The 22,079-nt window shown below is 36.7% G+C and overlaps 1 protein-coding gene across 6 annotated transcripts in view; it reads right to left on the bottom strand.

Moving 5' to 3' along the window:
• The window catches only part of LOC112049338 (nuclear factor of activated T-cells, cytoplasmic 4), a 137,080-nt gene that overhangs the window by 7,371 nt on the left and 107,630 nt on the right, over window positions 1-22,079 (bottom strand). For all 6 annotated transcript variants that reach the window (XM_052891202.1, XM_052891204.1, XM_052891206.1 and 3 more), the window contains 8 exons: window positions 13,780-14,103; window positions 11,931-12,030; window positions 11,422-11,604; window positions 9,530-9,701; window positions 8,504-8,688; window positions 7,715-7,904; window positions 925-1,058; window positions 78-206 (listed from right to left, as the gene is read on the bottom strand). In XM_052891202.1, coding sequence (XP_052747162.1) covers window positions 78-206; window positions 925-1,058; window positions 7,715-7,904; window positions 8,504-8,688; window positions 9,530-9,701; window positions 11,422-11,604; window positions 11,931-12,030; window positions 13,780-14,103 — 1,417 coding nt within the window. The remainder of the gene's footprint in view (window positions 1-77; window positions 207-924; window positions 1,059-7,714; window positions 7,905-8,503; window positions 8,689-9,529; window positions 9,702-11,421; window positions 11,605-11,930; window positions 12,031-13,779; window positions 14,104-22,079) is intronic.

Here is a 22,079-nt window from a genome sequence, read left to right as displayed (position 1 = left end):
TACTTTTGTCGGATATTGATTGAAAATGAATAAGGCCAACACTACGGTGTATATCAGTAGAAATGTGCGTTCGAGACCTGCTGCGCGTCGCGGGAGATGACCTCCGACTTGAGGCGCAGGTCCATGATGCGCAGCTCGTCCGGCAGCGGCTTGTCCTCGCCATCCGCGCCCTCCAGCAGCGAGTGCTGGCTCGACTCGTCCGCGACCTACCAGACACCGAGCAGACGTCACATATCGACCATTCATTTCAACTAAATATACCCACGTATATTTGGTCACTCTATAAAAATGATTTTGGAAGTGTAAATTAATTTATAATGATTAAATTATTCAATAATTCATATTTCAGTATTATATCTTAGGAGCTTAAAATGCAGATCAATCGGTGAAAGACCTTTTTATAGTAGAAGTACTAATAGTTTGCTTTTGAAAGTACACAGTATACAAAACGAATTTGATAATATTGATGATGAAAAAAGAAAAGAATATGAAAAAATTGTATTACATATTATATAAAGTTAATTAAATGACGTCAATAAAATATTATTTTATGACTTAATAATGAACGTTATAAACTTTAGCTTTATTAGTGGTTCAACACCATTTGTAACACCTGGATTGCTCTATTTATAATTAAAAGATAACCATGGCATGGTCCTTAATTATTATGACTTAATTACTATGACTGGTTATAATTTCAAGGAATAAACAAAAATAATTATGAACGACTAATATTAGAAAGTGTGATAAATAGGGTACTTCAACTTCAATAACAATATGTTTAGATTCACACAATCAAATGATATTGTCAAATCAAATTAAAAAAAATGGTTTAATGAAATAGAAGATGTGATGTCACATTTTTAATTTATATGACCGAGATTTGAGGTGAAGCTCATAAATAATTTTTCACAATGTACTAACCTCACTTTTGAGTCCAAGCGGCGAGTGAGGGTCAGGAACAATGATAGAGGAGCGCCTTGTGGGCGTCTGCGGCGGCGGCATGAGCGCGCCCATGCCGCCCACGCCCCAGCACATGGGCAGTGGCCGCTCCTCACCTGCGCACACGGCACGTTACTAGCATCCGCCTCCCACACTAAAACCACCTAGCTGCGTGCCCGACTACTATATCCATTTCAATCGATACAAATAATCTAGTCTACAATTGGACAGAAAAACCTATAAGTATTTGAGTTGGTAAAAACAAATCCATTACTTATTGGGTAGATGATTAGTGATCGACATCTCGTAAATTGTTGATCAAACAATTTGAGATTTTTGATCGTTTTTTAAGGGGACATTTCTTTATAAAATCTTTTGTTTTGTTTTTTCATTTGGTCCATTCGGTTGATTTAAGAGCTGTTGAAAATGGAGTGGCACCTAAACTTCAAGTTCCTTCTAGAATCCAGTTTTATTCAAAATCCAAATTGCACGTAATTAGCTTAGTATCTGGACTAAGAACAGCATTCAGCTTTTAGCTTCCTGGCTTGCATTTTTGCCTTTATGAAGAAAAACTGTAAAATATCCTAAATTTTCTTTGTTGTCTCCCATTTTTAACAACTTGTAATTCATAAATTGAATGAATCAAACAAAAATTACCAAAGATTTTTTTAGTGCAAAATGCCAGCTTGACAATTAACGCAAGTTCTGAAATTGTTCGATGGTCTACTAAGAGATATCGACTACCGATAAAATAATGGAAATTATTTTTTTGCCCATCCTTATATACTCGTATAATTTTCATATTAATTACCAGAAGCACTTAATTGCATACAACTAACTAGTCATTTTTTTTTTTCATAAACTGTAAGATCAAATACAGAATTAGTAGAAGTCGTTGATAACTCATAAGTAGTTTGATTATTTTTAAATTATTTTACATCTTAGTCAAACATGTGTTGGGAATTTACATTTCACATCTACAGGTAGAGTACCTACGCCAAACATCATTGTAAAATTATGTTTGGTGATTTTTTGTCAGGTCTCATCTCATTTCAGTTTCGGTAGTACCTACTTTATCGGATTGTTTATCGTATTTGTATCAAAGATCAGTTTGCAATCGCATGATGCCAGTAGTTCTTCAGTAGCAGTAGCTTGTTGAAACTAGGGTAGCGAGCAGAGCGTGCACTAGGGCACATTTCATGGCATATTATAAGAAGTATTCTTTTATGTGTTCTTGCAAAGACTGTTGTCAATCTTTTGGTATTATTTAGTAGTTTTTGATACACGCATGCAATATATGAGGTAGGTAATGAACATGTGTTAGCATATAATCCCGTTTAGTTTTGGTCAATTGAAATGGACGTAGGAGTTACGTTTTATGATTTTTGGCACGGTAGGCAACTAGCTACAGTATGGGGAGTGTGAACCTAGGGCGTGTTATTGAATCGTAAGTACTATGTTTAGTGGCGTAAAGTCCAAAATGCCTTGCATTTATAATTTATAGATAATGTTTAGTGTTCACGTGTTTAGTGTAATTTTGGTGTATATAAGATTATGTTGGCACTAAAAATACTTAAATTTTAACTAATCTTGAAAGCTTGATTTCTTCTGGGTCCTGTCCCACAAAGTTTAAATTTACATAACTGTAAGGTTTAAAAATATTATATAATGGGGAAACAGTATAAAAGAAAAAGCACTTAAAAGTTGTTCGTTTATTGGATATTGTAAATGCCAAGATAAGCGCGCATTTCTTTAAATAACTGTTTGACTAAATTATGGAACAGGGCCATGTTGTATTGATGTCGTCAATGGGTTGGGGTTCTTGAAATATTTTTTCTTTTCTCTATAATCTATAATTTATAAACACTTCCAAAAATAACAGTTGAACGGAACAAAATCTAGAATCTTCTTTTTGCTGAAAACAAAATATTGTTGTTGAAATGTCGGTCCGTCAGTAGGTAACTGCAGAAAGTTGTAATGGGAATCAAGACAAACGTATTGGAACCAAATAAATAGCTGACAGTGTAACTGAATTGCCGTAAAATGTGTAAAAGTATAAGTGCAATAACATGTATAAGCTATATACATTGTAGCAATTGTATGTGTTGTTTATAGTGTGTGTTCATTACGTTTATTAATAACGTTTTTTAATTCAAGCATTGTTTTACTATTTCAATGGGGATGATGACTAGGCTTGAATATATTGATTTTTATGAGACATTCGGGTAAATATTAACTAATTAATATTATGTAAAAAACGAAGACTGACTGGATGTTTGCAAAATAAATAAGATTGTAAAACTTCAAAATCTATTATAACTTAATTAGATGAAAATTCATACATTTTTGGCTTTCTTACATTAAATGTGACATTTTTCAATAAATTAACTATAAACATAAACAATTTGTAATTTTGTTTGAACGCCCATACAAATCTAACGATCAGCGAATCAACGACGTCATTAATAAGTGCCATTTTGTATTGGGAGTTTTTCAGTGATCCGTGGCAGTGTCGTAAATCTGACCCTTTAAATCCCTGTAGTTCCAAAAGTAATCGCAGATATGGTGATAATTTATATACAATTTAAAAAACGGTCATCATCCCTATTGAATTTGTTTAGAAATATTAGACTTATTTACCTACTTCATTTTATTAACAGTTCTTTTTGGTTTGAGTAATTGTTTTTAAAATGAAATTGTACTTTAGGAAAAAGAAACATAGATATGATATTTTTTTAGACTGCACTGTCGGACATTTTTGTCACACAATTAATTTAAGTAGTGATTAGAATGTCACATCGAGTTAGCGCTTAGTTTATAATTATTTTTTAAGTTTAGATTGTAGTACTGTCATTCTTTACAAATTAGATTGAAACAATTTTATTGTGTAGGTGTGGGAGCGTGCATGCACGCTTTTTTTCTGTTTAGGTGTGCACGCGTTTGCGTGTGTGTTCACACTTGTGTGCTTGATGTGAGTATGTGTGTTGGATGTCGTGTGGCAGTACCATAGACGCGGTTGCAGTGCTGCGGCGTTGCTGCAGCCGAGACCGAGCTCGCTAGACCTAGACAGACCTAGCTTGAACAGAGGGGAAAGAAATTGTCGCATATACGCATCAGTCATTTCTTCCAAACTTACTATCAACTATACAATAAAGTTTTATAAAAAATAACAATTCATTAAAGTACAGTCACAACATTATCCGCATGCTACTCAAGCAAATGGAAACGCGTTATTAAGCTGACGGGCGGTTCTGGAAAAATTATATTTGCATCTTTAACAATATTAAAATTAATTTAAGTATTATTTTCCAAAACCACCCTGCGATGACAAATTTGCAATGACGTTGATATCACAATTTTAAATTGCTTTTTAAATTTTAAAGTTTAAAGTGTTTCCAGACAATCTATTTATAACAAACATATCGTTTTATAACATAATGTGATGTCAAATTAAATGTCTGATTTGATGTCACAAAACGTATTCGACGGATTAGTTTGATGATTTCAACGTCACATTGAATCACGAACCTGAGCCTCGAGTGCAATTTATGTTTTACAAGTTTAACTCACGGTTCAATAAAAAAATAACAAAAATATTTCATAACCAATAACATTTCCGACATATAATTTGATTGACTATTATATTTACTATATTTTTATTTTGATTTTCAAAAAATGCATGAAAATAAATATAAGTATTAAAAAAAGAAAATGGTTTTTAGTAGGAACGGCCAAGTGTAACGTTTGTCATATCTTTCACTCAAGGCTCAGTTTATTTTTTACACAAATATATCAACAGAAAAAATACACAAATGTGATTCGTGATATGATGACGTGATTAACTATGAATACTATTCGTGTACACTAATGTTGGTATATTCTTTCTCACAGTAAATCTTACATTTTTGTTTATTTTGTTTTATTTTGGAAAAAATGTTTTAGTCATCTTTTTATCATTGAATAATAAAAATTCTAAATATTGGCTATATTTAAAGTAAAAAGTCGAATCATTAATAACATAATTCAATTTAATGTGAGATATTAAAGCAACGTCATTTAAAGCTATTTAATAACTATGTTATTATGTAAAGCAAACAACTTATAAATGATATAGCAATTGTTTGGTTGTTCTTAATTATTATCAGTGTTTCAAGCAACATTCTATACGAGTAGGTAACTAAATAATAATAATGTTAGTTGTCGAGGACACACAAATTTATAAATAATGTATATAATTATTTTGACGATTATATTTAAAGTTTATACTTCTTCATGGCATTAAAGTTGGTGTGATTTTTTAAATAAATAATTAATTAATACTGAATTAAATTAAACTAATTAAATGTTAATTATTTTTAATTAAAGTGTAATTAAATTAATTATTATAATTAACATTTCATTATTGTAATTATTTATTTGTTACATTTGAATTAAATTAAAAACGGCCTTTATTTTTTTTATAATTTACTCGGTATGTTTTATTACCATACCATAATTTTAGTTTTAATTAATTGAAAAATAACATCATGTATATCTAAACGGTCTTTTAAATTTTAAAGTTGCTAATTGAAAAACATAAAACGTGTCGTACGACGAAATTGTACGGACGGATGTTTAATTGTTGGAACGGAATTTTCAACAATTTTAATATTTCAATTGCATCGTTTCCATTCATAAAGCTATAGCTTGGCAAATTCGTTCGTAACACTCCCGATGGCCCGCGCTGGCCGGGAGGGGGGTAGCGATGCCCCGCTCGCACGACTTCATACCCGCGCAGTCCGTTCCCCCCGACGCTCGCGTATCATGGGAGTGTCATCAACTTGACAAGCTATACGAATAAGTTTGTTGTACACTTTTTCCGTGCATTTTATCTTTATGTCTTACTACACCCGTGACATTGTCAGCGTGAAATTCAGTTTTTCACAAATACAGCGGAAACCATAGATTTCTTCTGGATAAAAGTAGTCTATATGTTGCTCAATAACTTCCTCTATCTTACAGTGAAAGTTCCATTTGAATCGGTCCAATCGTTTCAAAGATTAGACAGACATATGACACAGATCGATATACAGATAGACAAACATTTTTAAAAAAGCTTGATTGAGTTTTAATAACTAAAGTCACTCGTTTTGAAATTTCCAAAAATCCCCTTTTCCGTTGGTCCCCTCTACAATGATTTGTGACAAAAATATACCAGGTACTACCAGGTTTCATTTATTTCAGCTGGACAGTATGTTTAGCCATTTATGTCCCGTAATTAATAGATAAAATGCAAGTGGGAGATACACCAACTAATTAACTAAAACTAAATAAATATATTAATCGATTTTTATATTTTCACACTTTTACTTTTAATTTTCCTTCCTACGAGTATATTGAAAACTCAGCACCATTGCATATCATACATTTTTACCAGTAAATTTGTAATTACAAGGAGTAGATACAAGTTTTATACCAATTTACAAACCTTCATAAGTAAATGTTTTTAAAATTTTCGGTTTCATACATTTTTTTTAAGTCGGGTCTTCTTATATTAAATAAATTAAATATAGCACTCAAAGCTTCTACAAAACAGACAAACTTCTTCATAATAACAAAATCTATAAAAATAGTATCTCATAAATAAATTGGTAACTCAATTCGCAATATTTACAATAATCTGATTTTTTTATTTTTTATTGCAGCAACTACTAGCTTGGTTACCCTACGCATTTTTTCAAAATTAATTACATTAGTTTTAGATAATTAGGTGATATAACTGCCACTTGCGTTTTCGTCCATTAATTACGGGACCTGCTGTATATTATGTATTTGAGTTTTATTTAGCAAAAAGCCATGCTATAGGCAGCCATTTTGTTTTATATAAACCACTAAAAAGAAGTATAACCTCTAATATCGCGCACAAATACATGAACCCACTTAACTTAAGCTTTTATACATGTCTAGCCAGACCAGTGTAATACGGGCTAGGGAGTGGACATTACATAATACATTACATTACGTTAGTATTTCTTCATGCAAACATTACGTAACATTTATATATTTTCTGTATTATTGCACAAAATGTTCGCGCATATTATGTTTTATTCATATTCTATTGACTTTGTGATAAACGTATCAAGGTCGGGGATGTAATGTAAATAACCATGTATACGAATGACAAATTACGAATTCCTCTGAATATAATCAAGTATTTATATTTGGACAAATTAATTCTTTACAAACACGTTCTTGGCATAAGTAAGTTATTTTACAAAATTTTCGTAAATTAAGTAAAAGAATCGTTGTATTTATATATGTTATACTAAGACAATACGTATGGAAAGTTAGCAATCAGATTCCGGCCTTAGAGACCCTATCATTTGGCAAAATGACGTTACGTTATCTTAAAATATATCTTAAAAGTCAAAACTATACGACTTTTACAATTTTGAAAAAAGAAATACGATTTTATAAAATATAATAAGTATAATTGTTTCTATTGCCCAAACATTTTTTACTAAAAAAATCAATGACATGATAGTGCCTAATTGTTCTTGGTAAATAACAAAAAAGAAAATGTTTTGCCCTTTGGACGGCATAGTAGACAATCTACAATATCGAAATGTACATCAGTGGACAAATAAAACTAGAAATAAATTAATTTGGTAATTTGAGCTCTTCCCGGAATTAATTTAACCGAAAAACGTACACACAGAGGCCAGTGGGCGCAATAGAATATGAACAAGACGTGTGTGGGCGCGGGTGCGCGGGTGCGTGCGTGCGTGCGTACCTGCGTGCGGCGCGTGCGCGTGCGCCGGGTGCGGCGTGCAGTGCAGCGGCGCGGGCGCGGGCGGCGCGGGCGTGTAGTAGAAGGCGTGCGGCTCGGACGCCTTGCCGCCCGAGCGCACGAACAGCTGCACGCACACCGTCTCCGCGATGTCCGCGCGCTGGTACGGCGGCACGCAGCACACCAGGTGCGTCTGTGGTACACACATCGCTTACTACAAGTGTCTAGGTGAGCTGTGCGCGGATTTATTTTTTAAATATATCTCTTGACATATCAAATGAAAGGGCTTGTTGTGGGTCACTGAAAATATCTGGGCGATCTGTTTTGTTATGAAAAATTAAAAATTAATTTTTGCAAACTAAATCGTGCATATCAAATGAAAGGGATTTTTGAAAGGATTTCAAATATATTTTATGTGTTATTTAAAAAAATCTAATAAATATTTTTCAAAGGGGGGGTCACCCCCTTTGAAAAACTACAGAAATTTGAAAAAGTCCACGAAAGCAAAAGTAAATCACTCACGCACGTTACATTACGGAACGCTCTTCACACGAGTGAAACTCGTAAATGTCTCTTTTTTTGTACAACTTACTTACAAGCCCTAATTCCTATGTGGCCAGAAATGTGCCTAAGGTTTTTAACAACAACAAGTAAAAATTAAAACAAAATGGAAAATTTCTTTACCCAATACAGGTTCGTATGGAACTACCAGGTTCGTATGGCCTACAGGGTAGGCACTAAGGGAGTGCATTTTTGCTTTGTTCACAAGGCAAACACTAGATAAATGCTCACTTGTTGTAAGAACTCCTTGTCGGGCACGACCTCCTCCTCCCACTTGGCGCCGTCCTGCTGCAGGCGGAACACCACGCGCGTCTCCTTGAGGAAGTTCTTGCCCAACAGGTACAGCTCCAGGCCGCCGCTGGCCGGACACGACACCAGCGACTTGCGGCACACCTCGGGCACGCCGGGCGGTTGAGCTGGCGATGTGCAACAAACTATTTAGACAATCGGCTCATTGGCAATCATTTATACGTGAAAGGAAAACTTTTAGTGCATTATTTACAAAAATTCAAAACTATGTTCTTGCCACGTTAGTTCTTTGGCAAATCACTTTATTCTGAATTTCATCACTTACAGAGATTCCAAGTTCTCTTCATATAGTTGCGCGACTTGAAGTTGGTGGATTGGCTTCGACGTTAGTCTACGGTTCGGTATAGAAGTTGTGACTGGTAGATAGCACTGGTCAGACTTTCGTCTTTAGACATTGTGGTACAGGCAACGACTTATATACGGTAGCTACTTATCTAAACTCATTTAAAAGCAAATTATTTTCGCAACATCTTTATGTCTAATATTTCTCAGTGCCTGAAGACGAAAGTTTTCGAATAGCGCGTGTTGCCAGAGATGACTAAGGGATCCAAGACATGGTTGATAACGATTGGGCTCATAAGAAGGCTCAGTGTCCCTCAGCGGACGATGGAGAGCTATGCTCGCTCGGAATTTCTCTGCATGATTGAATCAGAAATGAACACACACACAGAAGAACCGAAAGTCACCGACATAACTTAACAAATCGCGAAGTGAAGAGTCGATATATGTTGGGGACGTCGGGTGCTAGAATGGCGACCCCGCACCGAAAAGAGATCATAAAGGGTTGCATCAGGATGCCGGTGGATACTGGTGGCTCGAAACCGTGGTGTCAGGAAGTCCATATAAATGCAGAGGACGTCCGCTGTTAGTGATGATGTTGATGAGGATGGTATCCGTGTGTTAGTGATGATGTTGATGAGGATGGTGTCCGTGTACTCATATACTCACTGCAGATGATCTGCGTGGAGCAGACCTGCAGCGTTTCCGGTTGTCCGGCCGCGTCCAGTATCTCCGTGCGGAACACCATGCGACAGCGGGTGGACTTCTTTTTGCCGCGCGCCGCGTGCGCCGCGCCGCCCAGCGTCTCGCCGAACCGGTGCTCCACGTCTACGTTGCGCTCCTGCAATACAATCACGTTCCTTGTGAAAGGGTTCATCTACGCCGCCAAGATTTACATCAAATAGACCTGCAGTGGTATCTGCACCCATCCACACATTTTTGGCGGGTAATTTGCAAAAAATAGAGCATTGGTGAAACTATTAGAAAATAACGCAGCGGGAAGTTGGTTACACAAATTGCATGAGCGTGCCAGGAACTATTTGGTAAATCTTGGTTCAGCAACAGCAATAAGAACAGAACGAAAATGTACTTTTCTGCACAGTATTTGTTTTCCCAACGAGACTGTGTAAATATTTACAAACTAAACCTCGCTTCCTATTGATGGTGGTAACAACGTAAAAGTAGCAACAAAGGACTTGATTCTAGCGAGTGTTCCATGTAAGGTTAAGTGTTATAAAAGAATACTGAACGCCTTGTTCTTAGTTTAAGCAATTACTTATTCCGTGAACTACTAATATTATTTAACGCGAGTCCTGAAGTAAAAGAAAGTGCGCATAGCCGAAGTAACAAATTAGTGCTGAATCAAATTGTGCCTAACAAAACTTGATTTTACTATTTAAGACGATGTTGGTGCCGCGATCAATATCTATAGATGCGTTTCATTATTCTACAAACGCCTGCATTTGAATATCAGCAACGTGAACATGCTGAATTGATAACAAGATTAACTGATATGATAAAACATTAAACACATGCAAAATGATGTAACATCATAATGTAGTATTACATAATTCGGACATGGAAGACAACAAATCGCGCACAATTGGGTCCGATTGCAGCACGTGTTTATCTAGGGGGCTATTTTAGACCCGCCCTTTGACCGGCCGGTCTGCCCCGGCTTCTTATCTGGGGTCAATGTGCCAATACTATACAATATACATGTTACCAGTCAAGTGATTAATAAAGGCATCTATCGATCATATATTTTACTTAGCATGTGTACTGGAATCGATAATCATAAATGTTATAAAAAAATCGAAACAGGATGTCAAAATTAGAAGGAGCTAAATAGATCCAAATGTTATGTTAGTGTATTTTAATTTTCAACTTATCATGAATAACTCTTCTATATGTACGTGCATTTAAATAATTTTTGAGTTTGAGATATTTGTATTGTTTCATGCATAATGATAACAAATTAAGGTTTAATCATAGCATCTGATAGAGATCTTTACAGAGTTAAACATAATCTACGTTCCAAACTCTTTAAGGAGACAGTCATCGCCATCAAAATTGGCTCAAGATTTGTTGATTGAGCAACATACAATTATATTTTATTTACTTGGATCGTGGGCACCATTTAGAATCTCAAATAGATCAGTTGGCACGTAACATTAATATTGGAATGTTCGAATAGGTATAATATTACCATATATATTATTCCGCTATATTATATTTTAGTTGAATGCGTAAGCCAAAGGAAGTAAATACATACTCAGCATTCACACGATATGACTTACTGAATAGTATGCGCAGTGAACAAACCAGTGTCTTAGGTCAGGGACTATTTGGTCTGACTTCACATAGTGGTTCGTTAAAGTCGGAAATGAGTGCGGGTTTCTTCTGAAGGTGAACTATGCGATCACAGCTTAATGTGATCCCAGGAGTATCTATAATGATATTTACAAGCGCAAAAAGCCAGAGAGCTAGAAGAACTTGGAAACGGAATGACTCTTTAAAGGCGTGATGCGCACCAAAACGCTGACATTGACAAAACAAACCTTGAGTATTCCCACACAGTCGCAGGTGACCTGCCAGTTCTTGCCGGGCTCCAGGTCGATCTCGATGACGACGGTGCCGTCGTCCTTGCGCTCCTTGCACGGCGTGGAGTTCTTGCCCGACACGCGGCACGCCTGGTAGAACATGTGCGGAGCCACGCGCCCCGTGTCCGTGCCGATGAACACCTGACAATTTTTTAAATAAAATCAGTTGAGCTGTTGCAGAGTTTCGTTTGGTTCAGTGAGTGAAACCTCTGTGTCTTTCAATGATATCCGACCATGAAATACCGAGTTTTTCATTCTTCCAAGAAAACCTCAGCCAGTTCAAATTTAGGGGTGATGGTTGATTTTGAAACAATCACATGACATAAGGATCCGATCTCGATCATTATCTGATGTGATCGTTACAAAATCTCAAGAAAATCTCCCATTTAATTGTTTTGCCCAACTTCTCAACTTTTTCAAATGTACGTAAAATCAATTATATTGTAGAAAGAAATGTCTTATCTTACTTGTAGTACGGCTGGTTTGTCGTAACCAACTAGTTTGACGACAGGGAACCCATTCCCAGAGTTGTCTTTCACTGCACCCCGGCTCCCTTCTGTTTGATATCTGTAAAGGGCAAAGGTTACAATTTCATTTACCTGTTTAGGCGTTTGATAAAGTTTCATTACTTTTGAGTCTTCTATGGAATCCATTGCAGCGAGCTCGTATTTTACTGCGGCATCTTTAAAATGGTAGCAAAAGTAACATAATTCCCAAAAATACAGACATAGTAAGTACTACATTATAGGTATAAAGTAGACACCTAAAAGCCTTTTTTGTACTAGGATATTATCTTTAATTTTTTTTAGATTACGATTACGCACATCAGAATTTCGTTATTTAATTCTGATACTTCACAGCATTATCGATAGGGGCGGGGCACATTTACTGTTGTATCAGCCATATCAATGATACGAGGCCTCCGGACTACAGAGGCCCCTTAAGTGTGAAAGCAAAAATTAGTAATATTTAATTCACAATCTCAGTTAATCTGGTGTTTTCCAGAGAAAACTGCTAAAGAGATTTTCGGGATTTGCCGCTCGTGTATTGGGCCTCCCAAATAATTTTGATACAGGGTCCCTCAAAGGCATGCTACACCACTGATTATTATCAATCAACTGTCTGCTAGTTCTCAATATTTTCTTTATTTTTTTGCATTTCAGTAAGAATGCGGAACACTTATACCTACTTAGTAGCAAATGCTCAAGGTCGGAGCTCGCCTGGGAACCGTCGTGGTTTTTACCACCTACTCTACAATCTACATCGATAATTTCTACATTTTGCGGTTAGGCATAGATCCAGTTTTTACTGACCGGTTTTATTCAGGCACTGGAATACATATCACGCATAGTATTGAAGAATGATTTTACTGTGATTAGAGCAAGCTTTAACGTAGAGTTTAGCGACCATCTTTTGTTATCGGAGTTGTCTTAAGATCAACTACTTTAAGACCATCTTGTTATTCCTTCATATTCTATTATTAAACATATTATAGTAATTATTATTATATATTAAACCTGTATCCCTAAGTTGCATCCGCGATTATACTTAAACCATCCGTGCCAGATACATCGCGATTTGTACCTAAACGATTTTAAAGATATTTCTATAACTCGACAGTGTGTGATCGACAGAGTGTTTCGAATTGGTCTCTACGAGTATGTCTATCACAATAGAAACAAATAGAGAATTCAAAGTTTACAGTGCCACGGTATAAAAATATCGTTGTAGAATAGTCAACTGCGCTCCTGTTCAATGTTCAACCATTTTGAATATGTACCTAACTTTTCCTTTTATTTTATTTTTATAATAATTTTAGGTTACTAGTAATTTAAATATTATTGTTCCTATTTAGTTGTATATGTAAAATTATAAAAAGCCAATAAATTGTTATGTATTGAAAATAAAAAGTCCATACAAAGTTTTGCCCGATACTGACCACGCTGGGCTTGCGGGTTGGTCAGCGCAGTGCTAGATTATTCGCGCCGATGTCGCTGCTGCCCGACACCGGCCTGAGGCATTTCATAATCTAGCCTTTGGGAATGGATATACCGCCATTCGTAGGTCGGGGTCCCAAAGTGCTGGAATGGCGACCCCGCACTAGTAAGCGCAGTGTTGGCCGACCCCCCACCAGGTGGACTGACGTCATCAAGCGAGTCGCACGGATTCGCTGGATGCAGGTCGTGATGTTTGGAAGTCCCTACAAAAGGCCTATGTCCTGCAGTGGACGTCCATCGGCTGATATGATGATGATGATGAAAAAAAAACTTTGAAGATATAAGTAAGGTCATTTAAGGGCAATTTTTTGTCTGTTACCTGGCTCTGTGCTGCGTCTCAGGCTGGCACAGGATCTGCAGCTCGACAGCGCCGTCGCGCGACTTGCACGACAGCGGCGCCGCCAGCCCCGGTGGGCCCGAATGCGACATGGCCGCCAGCGCGCGCCGCCTCGCCAGCGCCTGCGCCAGCTTGCCGCCGTACTTGCCGCCCAGCTTGCCGCCCAACTTGCCGCCCGCGGCGAACTTGCCGGCCAACTTGCCGCCGTTGCCGAATTTGCCGCACGATCTGTACGCGGGCTCCTGGATACGCTTGCCCTGTGACTCGGCTATGCTTGGACTAGATATGCTGCAGCCCGCTCTTATTCTGTAGTGATAAAAACGATCACTTTAATAATAATAATTTATGCAAACTTAATTCTGCTGCCACCATCTTGTGTATTGAAACCAGTGTTAGTATTAGCACAGGTATTAGTACCTACTAAGTACAAACTAAATAAACTGAATTAATTATTATTAGGCTACAACATCGTTGATCAACTTTGAATGAATTTTCATACTGATAGGTACTTATATGACGCTTGAACGAAATACCATTTGTTGATACAGAAACCAATTTAAGAAATAAAACCTAATGAAAGTTTCTTGTCTGTGTCAAGTACAAAATATGATATTTTACGAGATAGTGTTAATGATGATTTTATTATCCCTAGTAAACTGAATTCTACATATTCAGAATAGTAAATTATAAAACAAGTATAGATAAAGCTGAAAAAAAAACATATTTTTACTATAAGGTTAATTTTAGAGTAGATATATTGGATGATAAATGATAAAAAAAAAGCTTTTTCAGACAATTTAATACGCCATTATCAGTCACATGACGCTGATAACGATAATGTCTCTGAACCACGTAAAGTGTGACGTGCACAGCGAAGAACGTGCCAATTTAGCATTATTAGTAGAGAAAAGGAAATAGTTAATGATAACAAACTCTAAAAATAACTTAAGTTATAAGCAAATAGCGGAGGAACAATCTGTTGTTATACCCAGCGGCCGTCAAACCATTGCAATTGTGAATGGCATGTGAAAAAATGTACATACAGACTGGTTTATACTATTTTAATATATACAAAAGATGTGTAAGTGAATGCGGTACCATCTCGACGGAAAAGAAACTCTGTTGAGTTATTTTAAGGTATTTTGTTTAGTTTCCAATTATAAAACTTTACTGCTAGGGTACTAGACGCGGCACACAAAACTTATTGCTGACTAGTAGTAGTCCATTGAGTGATTTTTGGTTCTGATTTGGTAATAATAATAACTTGTTGAGTCAACCGTTATTGTTCTGATAGTCGTTCTAATTCAGAGGTTCCCAAACTTTTTTTTCTCATAGACCACTTTCTAATTTAACGGTTTCGAGTGGACCCCCAGCTAAAATTTTTATCCAAAACTCAACAAAAAATGTGATACGAATCACCTACGGAAATTTTCGTTGCAGCTGAATCAACTGCCACCACAAAATAACAGTTAAAAAAAAAATCGTGAGAATTCGTAACTTAGTTAAATTATTTTTTATCGATTGCGAGTGGATGACAAAAAGTAAATGTCTATCTATGTTTGATATCTAGTCACAGCACAAGGAAGCAATCAATTCATAAATTATTTAATTAAGAAAGCTCATTCAGTATGAAAGCAGATCTATTTTCGTGGACCCCCACTTATGAAATGTGAACCCCCATTTTTATGCCACGTCAACATAGACCTCCGCCGAGACTTCTTTAGACCCCTGGGGGTCCATTTGGATTACTTTGGGAATCAATGTTCTAGCCAATGGTCTTATAACATAATGGACACATTCGCTTGACTGTTTGATAAAGGGTCGGATACAGAAGGTAGATCTTTGAAAATTAGCGTATTATGATCCAAGATTTAGATCCATACTGCTGGATCCCTCCACTCCTCCGCCTTCTTGCAATGGTCACTTTTAATCATGCTTTTTTATTAAAATAAGAGTACCTGAACTATTTTTTAACCGACTTCAAAAAAGAGGAGGTTCTCAATTTGACCGGTTTTTTTTAATGTATGTACATCGATTACTCGAAGACGCCTGGACTGATTTCAAAAATTCTTTTTTTGTTTTGAAGGGTATACCCCCTATTTGGTGCCATTGCCATCATGTCAAGATCTGATGATGGGATCTTGGAGAAATTGAGGGGAACTTTCTTAGCTGCTTGCTTAGCTGGTGTTGTATTAATTTAAGCCGTCCGTCTGACAGGACCACATGAAACAGCACTGTCTGCAAAATCTGAATCTCTATGATATTACATGGTTTGAATCAATACATCACCGGCTAAGCACCGCCTTCATACTGATCAGCAGGTAGAACATAATAATATTATGATGTTATTTTTCACTTTTTAGTTTAGTTTTCAGGTTTTGAAGTCGGTTATATTTTTTTTTTTATTTTATGTGATGTTTAAAAATATGCAGAATGCGGTCGTGTGTTTATGGACAAGAGCCATTTGTTACGTAGCAGTACATACGTCAATCACGTATCATTTTAATTGGACGGAGATCCACTGAATCCGCAGACTGTAACATTTCTGTGTGAAAACATGTGACTGGCACAGAATGCTAATGTTATGAATAAAATAAAAATTGTTTTCGTTTTGCAAAGTCGAGGTAATGAATTTTTAAATTGACTTTACAATGATTATGATGCTAAACGAATACGTATTGAGCATCGCGGGGACTTATTAGATTTGGTAGATACATGAATACAGAGAATAGAAATACGAGAGTTTTATTTTACAGCTTGGTAACTCTCCCATTCTCTTAGGCATTAACTACTCTTATTTGACACTAGCGGACGCCCGCGACTTCGTCCGCGTGAAAGTCGATGTCCAGTAGTTTTTGTTTCTATAACTAACATACAGACAGACAGACAGACAAAAATTTTACTATTTGCCTTTTTGGCATCAGTTTCGATCACTAATCGCTCCCTGATAGTTATTTTGGAAATATATTTCCTGTACAGAATTGACCTCTCTACAGATTTATTAAAGGTATAGATACTGGTTTAGTATTTTTGAAGTTGTCATTTTTGATTACCTAAATCATACCTACCGATATTGGGGGCTCAATGGGGTGGAACTACTCAACAACATGCATCCTACCTTATTTCTCTCATCTCATCATCTGCGTGAGGTTTTTAATGTTGCTGCATTTATGCATTACATGCATTTTACTGTTTCTGTATTTTTTACCAACGACGTAAAGGAAAACGCGATGTCGTTTGTGAGCAAACAATACTTACATATAGGTGGTAAACGAAAGTTGAAAGGACATTACAGTTTTTGCGTATCAAAAATGATGTACCAACTCGGACCAAAATAATAATGAAAACCACTCATGATGGTTTAATTCTATACCTAACTATGAGTTGATTTTAGGCTGATACTGATGCCAACAACTTTGAACAATTTTCCAGAAATCATTGACCGTAAGTTTCTCTATTTTTGTACTTTATATTCCAGAAAAATCTATGGGTCCTGCGGTTTTTGGGTAAAACGGAATTCACGCGAACTAAGTCGCGTTCAGCTCTAGCAAAGCAGTAAAAGTAAGAAAAGAAATATATAAAAGGCACGTCAAATACAGGGAAACTACAGTAGAGTTTTGGCTGGTGGGAGGCTTCGGCCGTGGCTAGTTACCACCCTACCGGCAAAGACGTACCGCCAAGCGATTTAGCGTTCCGGTACGATGCCGTGTAGAAACCGAAAGGGGTGTGGTTTTTCATCCTCCTCCTAACAAGTTAGCCCGCTTCCATCTTAGACTGCATCATCACATACCATCAAGAGAGGTGAGATTGTAGTCAAGGGCTAACTTGTAAAGAATAAAAAAAAAAAAAAAAAAAGAGTTGAGGACAACGGTCACAACAAATGTTACGCATTAGGACATAAACAGACTAGCGACAGGAGAGGCAACATATTATATTATTATTATGTTCATGAACCCGATAATATTTGACACGCGAAAAGTCACAAAACTTGCTCTTTCATTATATAAATATCAATATAGATAACGTTTAAAGCTGAATGTCCTCGGCTGCACGTTTTCAACACACGTGGGTTATGTGATATTCTCTTATTTTGTACACGCCCACGCGTATATTCGGTATATATGTGTAATGTGTATGTCTAGTTATCAGTTGCTCTATATAAATAACGACGTCTGTGACATATAAGTTAATCGTTATCTCGGAATTATGCGATATGCCCAAAAAATGGACTGTAATTGCGATTATATGATTGTTATTGCTGGATCGTACTTCAATTGGCAATAAAAATATATCACGTGGTTTATTATTTATTACTATTAGTCCGCGTAGATAATATTGTATTATTCTCTAAGATAGGTTTAGTTGTATTTCAGCTATATTCATTATCATTGTCCGCCTATTTTAAAGGCAATACAAGGCAAAGCCGTGAGTCGTGATAATGCCAGTGGATATGACCTCTGCCTCCAATTCCGGAGGGTGTGGATTCGAATCCAGTCCGGGGCATGCACCTCCAACTATTCAGTTGTGTGCATTTTAAGAAATTAAATATCACGTGTCTCAAACGGTGAAGGAAAACATCGTGAGGAAACCTGCATACCAGAGAATTTCTTAATTCTCTGCGTGTGTGAAGTCTGCCAATCCGCATTGGGCCAGCGTGGTAGACTATTGGCCTAACCCCTCTCATTCTGCAGGGCTAGCATGGGCAAGGGATAAAATTTTTATCCACCCATTATATCCACTGACTAAGGATATAAATCCACCCGTCATAGCATGGCGACAAGCTAAAGACAAATTAATCCCCGATTGACATTACGCGTGGAGATCTTTTCCTCGACTATGGCATATGGAGTGGATAAAATGATATACTTTGGGACTTTTGACATTTAAACGCGATAAATTTATCCCTGTGAAGTTGATGTGGGGATAAACTTTACTTAAAAAAACAATTATGTCTCGCATGTTTTGGTCTTTAACAATTGCTTCGCAAGAAGAAAAAAAAATGCGGAAAATACAGCAACGTAAAATACGAGATCACTGTTACTTCTTTGTCTGAATAAAACCAAATATATGATTATTTAACTAAATGATTTTATACTAGGTACATTTTGTTTTTATATAAAACAACTCACTTTTTGAAATTCACTTTTTCTACTAATATTAGTCTTAAAACACCGTTTACTATAGATACCTACTACAAACCACCGCAAAAAACAATCACCAAACAAAACAATGTCAACAGAAAACAGATCAATAATATGCACAAAATAACCAAATATTATCAAATTTACGTTTATTTCGGACTATTAATATACCTAATGCCAATTTATAAGATATCTACAAATGGGTTGACAAGTCATTCCCTCCGTTTATCCACCGGGGATAATATATCCACCGGCGTGCCCATGTTCGGAGAGTGGATAAAACGAGTTTGGGGGATAAACGTTTTATCCTCTCCCCGTGGATAAAATTCTCCCTTGCCCATGCTAGCCCTGCTGAGAGGAGATTCGAGCTCGGCAGTGAGCCGTAAATGGGTTGATAACGACGACTACAAGGCAAAGCCTTCCTTACAAGAGAGGGGAATGGAGTGTACATCCATTCTGTTGGTTCAACGCCGGTTGCCTGGCTTAAGTGATATGAGATTACCGCCATGTGGAGTATTGAGTCAACTATTATTCTTCCGATAGTTTCAGTCAATAGTCTTATAGCGAAAAGCTTCGACCAACACCTGAAGAAGCTTTCACTCAACTGTTGGGTAAAGAGTCGGATACAGAAGGCAGTGATTCTTGAGACGGAGCGTATTGCGAGGAGGTTCCTCACTCTGGAGCCCTGACCACCGGTTGCTTGGGCACTCAAATGTCCCGCAGTGGGAGGTTTTAATTTTTTTATAAATTTTTAATAGTGTTTTGTATTTTATAGACATTGTTAAATGTTAAAAATTAAAAACAAATGGTAAAAAAATAAATGAAATAATAAAAAGGTAACTACAACGTTCAATTAATTTCAAGTCTGATTTGAAGCGGATAAATTAATTAAAATTTGTGGTTCTGAACATTTTATATAGAAAATGAGCATAATTAAATTTAATGATTGAAAATTGAGTCGTAAATACGTAATACGCTTAGAAACCATACAAAAACAGACTTATTGAAATTGAGTTTATTTATGGTACTTTAGATGTAAAGATTACGAGATCTTTACATTGACCTTTTTTTAACGAGGAATGATTCTCCTCTAGGGGATGAATAAGGGTGGGTCTTTTCCATTAAAACTCCCTCGGTGGTGACACTCAGTGCACATTGATAGTTGAGATGCTCTAACTATAGTCTGGCAAGTTCGTTGATGACACTACCATGATATGCGGGCGACGGGTGGAAAGATTGCGCGGGTGTGAAATCGTGCGTGCGGGGATCTGAGGTTCATCGGTCGTGGGTCTTTCATTAATCACTACATGCCCTCCGACCTGCACGGACCATCGGGAGTGTTACGAACGAAGTTGTCAAGCTATAAAAGATCATCCTTTTTCTCATACTTTAGTACAACTCCTACTAAATTCCGGCCGCTCAGAGACTGCGTTTCTTACAAGTCGTGATCGAATGGCCGATGTAACTTCGAACTGGCGATCAATGTTGTTGAATTGCGCTGTTTCAAGCTAACTATTTGTTTTTGTAGTGATGAGACAAAATAACGAGGCAATTGTAATTGAATATGTTAGTTTGTTTGTTGTGTTATTGTTTCAGATACGCAATATCTGAGCGGCCGGACTTTATTACGTTAAACTACAACCAGAACCCACCACCACCGTACCAGACCTGAGTTAATTTAGAAAATAATCTAAAGTTACTCGAGCTGGTAATTTAACACCCGATCAAAAAGCAAAACATACAAAACTGCACCGTAAAGATTCTCAAAAATTCAATTTGTTCTATTAAATTCCGGCCGCTCAGAGTTTGGGTTTGTGACACCTGACAATGTCAATGAGATATTTAAATATCTTTTATTAACCTTAATAAAAATAATAACATTAAAAAATTTAATAATTATGCCAACTCACAATAAACGTATTAATTTTGGGCTAAAGTTTACAATTACAATTAATTAACTAACAAATATAAAAAGGTGACATTGACAGGTGTCAGAAACGCAGTCTCTGAGCGACCGGATTTTATAATGTTCCAGACGCATAAGGTTAATCTCGTGGATATAGGTAGGCTTTAGCTTTAGCTTATTTATTTGCTATGCACTATGCCCTTTGCGTTGCTACTCGCGCTGCCGCGATGGCCCTATATGTCCACACTTCGCTCCAATCGCGCTACAGGGTAGTTGACACTTTTTAAAAGTTCATTAGCGTTCTACGATCTATTGAAAAAAAAAATTATATTTTTGTTTGAGACATGAATGCATAATTTTTTTATGTATGTCCAGCGATTATTCCGTCGTTTATAGACCGATTTTGAAAACTCTTTTTTGTTTAGAAGGGTTTGATTCCAGGGTGGTCCCATTTTTTCCATGTCAGAATCTGATGATGGCATCCTGGAGAAATCGAGGGGAACTTTCGAAAATCGTAGAAATGGCTGGCTGGTTTCGATAAGGTATTTAAAATCACTACAATATTATGAAAGTCTGGAGTTGGTCTGTTGATGGAACCGAAACAAAGACGATGGAACTTGTCAAAGATTTACAGCAGTTACCTTTTGTTTGGGCTTGATTAATTTGTATTTATGAGAACTTTCCACATAGATGGGTTGTGACTGTATTAATGGTCTGGTGATGACGACGAAGGACAGTTAAGAGAACTCCTTAACGGTTCACTGTAGCTACCTTGTGTTTGAACTTGATAAATGTGTATTGATGAGAACTTTTCACCTAGATGGGTTGTGACTGTAATAGGGTTCTGGTGATGAAGACGAAGGACAGTTAAGGGAACTCCTCGGCGGTTCAGAGTAGCTACCTTGTGTTTTGACTTGATAATTTTATATTGATGAGAACTTTCCACCTGGATAGGTTGTGACTGTATTAGGGGTCTGGTGATGAAGATGAAGGAGAGTTAAGGGAACTCCTTGACAGTTCACAGTAGTAATCCTAATCACACTACTACACTAATCACACTAATATTATAAAAGTGAAAGTTAGTGTGCGTATATTCCTCTTTTACGCTGCTGAATCAATTTGGCTGAAATTTGGAATGGAAATAGATTTTACTTTGGATTAACACATAGACTATTTTTCATCCCGGGAAAATTCATGGTTTCCGCGGGATTTGTGAAAAACTGAATTTCACGCAG

Source organism: Bicyclus anynana, chromosome 3 (assembly GCF_947172395.1).
Source record: "Bicyclus anynana chromosome 3, ilBicAnyn1.1, whole genome shotgun sequence".
In the NCBI taxonomy this organism is placed as follows: Eukaryota; Metazoa; Arthropoda; class Insecta; order Lepidoptera; family Nymphalidae; genus Bicyclus; species Bicyclus anynana.
The sequence above is the reverse complement of the archived record's forward strand: the minus strand, read 5'-3'. Positions and strand labels throughout refer to the sequence as shown.